Below are 6,410 nucleotides of genomic sequence, written 5' to 3'. Positions count from 1 at the left end.
CCAGGCAAGATATTGGTTGCTGGCAATTAAATCTCCACACATTTTTGCTTCTGTCGTTAACCTTACACTTCATCGCTTCATAGTTCGCACATCTCTCGATCACTATATTTAAATTGACAAATAATATAATCTGCATGTTCGTCTTTCCTCACAGCACCTGTATTGTTAGCTGTTGTTACTCTACTACTAGAGGCATCAGCTCGGCCGGCGGTAGTAAATTTTGAAACGGATGTCTCAAAATCAGCAACAGAAGCAAAAAAGGATGGTAAACGACTAGTAATGGAAGTAAAGTCACTCCAAAGTGCAACAAATGTACAATATTTGAAATATCGGGTTAGTGGTTTAATTCTAAATTTCGCTTCGAGTGACTTTGGTTACTGTTGATACAGATTAGAAATTCACACATGCATGTATGCATGTATGCATACACACCTACCCTATGTCCTAAAAATAGATAGGTGACGTCATTGCGACCCTTTTCGATGGTCATTCATTGTTATGTAAATCAGAGCAAATACCTCTCAGTTGACACATTAAAAACCCGGAATTCACGAGTGTCTGCACTGCCAACCGTCTTCAAAACATGTACATGTACGCGCTTACCCCTGCCTGTCATATCCACATGTATAGTTCCTCCACAGCGCGTCGTATCAGAATTCCTACAGTAGGTGAGTTTCCCAACTGAACGCCATTCGGTTCATGGCTCAGCAGACTGGTGTGGTCACTCAGAGGGGCGCGCCATTGCCTGGAGCATGGCATCCTGAAAGATTCATTGGTGCATGTATGGGTGTTTCACTATCTCCGGGTTGGTGGGAGGCGTACCCATACACGACTGGAATTTTAACTCTATTAGAGCATTGAGACAGAAGTAATGTAGCTCCGCGTTGCAGAGCTTTGTCTTACCGGTTACCCAGGTAACATACAGCTCTGCCGCGCAGAGCGAGAGGCGAGGACATTGAGAGTCCCCCACGCCCATAGCGATGACATAACTTCTTTTTTGAATCATAAAATCCTATATAATTAGGTGATTTTATGATTTTAACAAACATGATATTAACAAACAGTTCATGATCATTTACAGGAGATGTATGGTGGCCGCCAAAATTTTAGTCTTTCTATGGATGGCATAAGGATAATATTGCCCGTCGGTGGCCGTGAGCGGTATGATTTGATTAAAACTCACGAGGTAGGTCCAAACAGCTTGTACAAAGGTCACCACCAGCTCAAATATCGCAGCTGACATGTTTCTTCCGAAAATTGATGTTTAAATCATAGTCAATTGCCAGGTCTCAGGTTACAGAAAACACTTTTATTGATCAATTGAACAGTTGGCAAATTCAAGGCGTGGTATAGCAACAAACCGATGACGTCAATGGAAGCACGCACAAGTCCTGAGTTTTGTCTGTGTCTCACTGCCTTTCTAGGGTACCATGGTTAGCCTAAGCACGATCCCTCCACGTGGCGTAAGGCCCTACTACTTCTGGAACATTGTGTATTGCAATCAAAGGCAGCTTCGCTTTTCTTTTGAAATGAATCAATACTTTATTCAACGACATTACCAGACAAACCCATACGCATACGTAAGATGATGTATGATTGCATTCGTAGTATATTCAGCCAGGACATGAATTGTTTGCCATTGATCACGTTTTCCCCTTTGACCTGTTTGACCCACTTTAATCTTCAAGGAATTACTCGTTTCTTTTCCGTCGTGCCCAACACTTTATTTACATCCCACGCATTTGTGCTCAAGTAAGTCGTGTAAGACACCACGTGCAGTGGTAAAGATCAAATACCACACCTTAGAAACACGTGGTAATACATATACTCGAGATTTAACCATGTGCTTATTACGAATGAAAAGCAGAGTAAAGGAATTCAAATGCTTTCCAAACAAGGAAATGAGACCCATGTAGCAACCAGGATGTAGATTGTAAATCACCGTGTTACCATAGCAACAAGAAATACTCTGACAAAACCAAGGGTTTTATGAATCTTAGATTTGATAACTTTGCTTTTATTCGTGCTACAGGAAATCATCTTACTATTCGAGCAACTACTACGAGATTTTAGTCGTTTTCATCGATTCATCGATGACGTAATGGGAGATGACGACGATGATGAAGACCTTCAGGCAATCAAGACACACATTGCACGAATCAAAACTAAGTTGTTATCCCTGGTAAGTTTGAACATTTCCCTTTCCACAACACCTCGGAAATTTATTGACTTGCGTCATCTTTTGTATTCACACAGATCTAGAATTGAAAGTGTTATTACGATCAAACGACGGTGCATTAAAGGGATATAGTCGTCGGAACTGCGCTCAAAGGTCGTATGGGACCCATACGACCCATGGCAACAATGTATCTAAGGCACAATGGTGACTGATGACAGTTAAAACATGTCTGTCATAATCTATCATCGTATAATTTAAACGTTGCAGCTATGATGATGAGATGCATCTAGATATCGTGCACGAAATACATTGTTTGTAAACAAGACTCGCACAGGCGCAGTTCCGACGATTATATCCCTTTAACTGAATATGTTAAACAAACACACATCATATATATTGCGTACGACAAACCGGAAAATACAAATAAAGAAAAATTGAAAGTATTTTTTACGCCAAATACCTTACGGGTAATTTGATTTTTATTTATCAAAGAAAGTTGAAAGCTTTATAATAGTATTTGAAACAACATTTGTAGTTGACATCGTACAAATTGTATACTTGGTCTGAAACAACATTTGTAGTTGACATCGTACAAATTGCATACTTGGTCTACGTGAGACCGATGTTTTCATATTCGTTCAAGTTCGTGTCCGTTACGTTTCTATCGCCTCGTGCGCATGTCACAATTGGACTTATGTAAAGACGTGAAACAAAATTAAAAACCTCTGATCACTTTTTTAATAATTGTCAGAGTCAATGAAATTTAAATGTGATATTTTGAAAGCAAACGCATAGCATTCGTTTTTCTTCGTGTTGCTTGGTATTCTGTTTTCTTCATGAATATCGTTACATATTGGAATTCATTCTAAATTTCTCGATGTAAGCTTATGTATTAGATATGTAAAAGAAATGAAACACCGATTTCAAAATACCCTTCAATAGAAGGACAGTCGTGCTTTGTTACGTCGTTCTCGGAAGGGCAATGAAAAACTTGAGTACTTTATTCTAATAATGACTTGACAATCATGCATGGGAGGTCAAGTTGGGAACGGTGTCAGTCCTCTACGATCGTCTTCGGAGAGACCTTGGTTGTCTTCGTTATGAAAGAAGACAACCACGTTTGCAAAGGCTAACCAAAGAATTGTTTTATTTTTTTGTTACCATTTAATGAACTGAGACAGACGTCGATAAAGAACTTAATAACTCCCGTATGGCAATGCAACTAAACAATCGTTTGCTTTCACTTTAACAGTTGAGTCAACTGGATGGAAAGTTGGAAGAGCCTGAAGATTGGACTGGACAAGATGAAGATGCGCTAGATGATTATGAACCAGCTGAACTGAAGGGCAAGTTTATCCTTATGCTTCATCTTTACTTATCAAAAGCCAAGAGAGAAGTGGAAAAGGCTAAGGACACTTTGGAAACTTCTCCATGGGAAATTGAAAAGCTGGAGGACAATGCAAAGGATGACGTTAGCGATGATGGTGATGATGATGATGATGATGATGATGATGATGATGATGATGATGATGATTTGAAGGAAAACGAAAAAGATGAAGAAGACAAAGAAGAAAAGAAAAGAAAAAAGAAAGAAAGAAAGGCAAACCGAAAAGGAAAGAAAGGAAACAGGGGCAGAAGGGACAGACAACCGAGGAAAGACAGAAAAAAATCCAAAAAGGGGAAAAATGGTAACCCAAAGAAAGATAGGAGTTCTAAACGTAATAAGAACAAAGACAATTAGACGAAAGATGAAGGGTAAAGTGTACATGGGTGTTATTTCTATCCCGTCTACATTTTCTAAATAGATTGTAGCATATCTCCTATGGAGGTCTATCCAGTGTATTTTATGTGAAAAAAAAACACTGAGAAAGAGTGCAACTTAAAATCGGGAAACAATTTACTGCGAGTAACAACGTTCTCTACAAGGTCAAGGAGACGTTGGTATGGAACAGTGCATGTGTTCTATGGTTTTGTAGGTCTTAAGTCACACTCTCTGTCATTGTTTGGTTACACATTAGTATCTGGGTCTGTGCTAATGGATTTTTTTATCTTTACTGTGTCAGTGTTCCATGACACTCGTTAATGTAGGCTCATGAAGCCTTAAACGTAAACCGATACAAGTCGGTCTTTAGACTTATATTCAATCTTTTAGTTTAGCTTCCTATTTATTATGTCACCCGGGTAGTGTTTATCTATATATTAGTCTAAACATTGTAATTTAAATTTGTTTTAATGTTTACTTTTTAAAAAAGGTCATGATAAGGAATAGCCTCAGTGTTAGCAAGATGTGGCTGATCTAGTTATAAATAATTGGTCACTGGTAGAGTTTGAAAGCGATGGGCATATTTATCAAAAGTGATTTTCTAAAGTGTACCTGTACATGAATAACTGTACAGTTTTTGCTGGTGAATATTCGTAGATTTCATTTAGCTTGTTTAAATATTTATGTATTATTTTATTTATTTTATTTATCAACTATATTATCCTAATTACATATTTATTTGATTGAAATCAATGTCCAAGAAATTTAAAACTCCACAGACAAACGTTGTCAAAAAGATGTTCCATGACTTGACGAAAACATAGAAATACTGAAATATTGTTCTGGTATGCTGGAGACAGCACGCAATGCATTTTATCAGCCGTCAATTTTGTAATGTTTGACTAGATAAGGTTATTTTATTTTATTTTTATCCATAATCCATAGCATTTACGGGTCACGTCCATACAATGTAGTTTCTAATGATGCTCAGTCTTTTAAGAGCGTCTTCATAAAACTTATTTGTTGTTTATGTTTATTCATGGATAACTGTCGATATTTATTCGTTGATGTAACTTATATGAAAGTCGGTGTAATATTTAAAGAATTCGCACTATTTATCTTTTCAAGTCATCTTAAGTCATTTTTCTCTAAATTTCAAAGATTTTTTGAGCTTTATTTTCAGAAATACAGTAGTACTTATCAGCTGATTTTCTGTCACAAAATATAACTTGTGTAATAAAATGCATGATGAAAAGCAAATAATGAGTTGTATTAAACATTGCATAACTATCTCAGGGTTGAATTCAGACTTTAATTTTCATGTAAGATGGAAATGTCTCTATTAGTCAAGGTCATTTCCCAAAGCCAATTTCACCCTTGTGGTTTCTCAATGAGGCCACCCACGTTTTGATCAGGTGCAAAAGTTCTTTCTAGTGGTCTCTTTACGTCACTTGACGTTGTCATCGTCCTTGGTCATTTCCACAGCTCCCGGCAGTTGCCATGGTTTCTTACTTTTGTCACAGTACCTTTCCATGTAACAACTCTTTGGACAAACCTTTATTAAGGTTCCAATACAAGAAATTGACCTTTTTATACTAACAATTCTCTAGTGGTTAATAAGCTCAAAAACCCTGTAAATTATATATTTTCGGAAAGCCTAGATATAGAGGAACATTTTTGTTACAATAGTGTCACCATTGTTTACATAACTATCACGTGACAGGTAATTTGCATAACCTTTCAAAAATCGGTTTTCCGCATGTTTTGTTTCAATGCTTTGAGATATGTGGCTGAAATTTTTGTGAGTGCAAGCTGTTTTCAGGATTTTCCAAAGTGTGTCTCAGAATTTTTTAAACTTTCTCCAACAATTTTTATGCCAGAAAAACTTCCAGAGGGGCAAATTTAACCCTAGTTGATTTCTTTAAATTTGTGCTCAAATAAAAAACTAAGCAAGATATAATAAATCTGAGACACAACTTTGAAGAGCGTTGTAACAGCTTGCAATTCAGCAAGTTTTAGTCACATATTTTGAAGTATTGAGACAAAACATAGGTAAAACCGATTTTTGAAAGGTTATGCAAATTACCTGTCACGTGATGGTTATGTAAACAATGGTGACACTGCGGTTACCAAAATGTTCCCCTATATCTAGGCTCTCAGAAAATGTATAATGTGCGGGGGTTCTGAGCTTATTAACCACCAGAGAATTGTTAGATTAAAGGGGTCAATTTCTTGTCTTGGAATCTTAAGACGGAAGCAAGTCTACAAATTCAAAGACTTTGGTTCGACAAAACATGAGAGGGCACAATTTCGCCTGATGAGGCTTTACAGCCCTGCGCCAATATTCATTCACGACCCCTCCCCCTCCCCCGGCAGAGATCAAAACAGAGTGACAGTGGTAGAGGATCTCGGCAAAAATACTGTGGCAATGGTAAAAAGGGAACATAGCTATGTCTAGGTGATACATCA

General features: G+C 37.4%; 1 protein-coding gene across 1 annotated transcript; it reads left to right on the top strand.

Annotated features, from left to right (window-relative positions):
- Positions 1 to 513: 513 nt before the first annotated feature.
- Positions 514 to 5,191, top strand: LOC139119821 (uncharacterized). The gene is made up of 4 exons (XM_070683731.1): positions 514 to 668; positions 1,082 to 1,186; positions 2,033 to 2,182; positions 3,432 to 5,191. The coding sequence occupies exons 2-4, from the start codon at positions 1,085 to 1,087 to the stop codon at positions 3,918 to 3,920; spliced, it is 741 nt and encodes a 246-aa protein (XP_070539832.1). The 5' UTR covers positions 514 to 668; positions 1,082 to 1,084; the 3' UTR covers positions 3,921 to 5,191.
- The last annotated feature ends 1,219 nt before the right edge of the window (positions 5,192 to 6,410 follow it).

This window comes from Ptychodera flava, chromosome 20, assembly GCF_041260155.1.
Source record: "Ptychodera flava strain L36383 chromosome 20, AS_Pfla_20210202, whole genome shotgun sequence".
Lineage (NCBI taxonomy): Eukaryota > Metazoa > Hemichordata > Enteropneusta > Ptychoderidae > Ptychodera > Ptychodera flava.
The sequence above is the reverse complement of the archived record's forward strand: the minus strand, read 5'-3'. Positions and strand labels throughout refer to the sequence as shown.

Excerpts from the sequence above, each read along its gene's own strand:
- LOC139119821 (XM_070683731.1), top strand. The coding sequence starts at position 1,085 with ATGTATGGTGGCCGCCAAAATTTTAGTCTTTCTATGGATGGCATAAGG. Across the intron at positions 1,187-2,032 it reads ATTTGATTAAAACTCACGAG|GAAATCATCTTACTATTCGA; the intron begins GTAGGTCCAAAC and ends TTCGTGCTACAG. Across the intron at positions 2,183-3,431 it reads AAACTAAGTTGTTATCCCTG|TTGAGTCAACTGGATGGAAA; the intron begins GTAAGTTTGAAC and ends TCACTTTAACAG.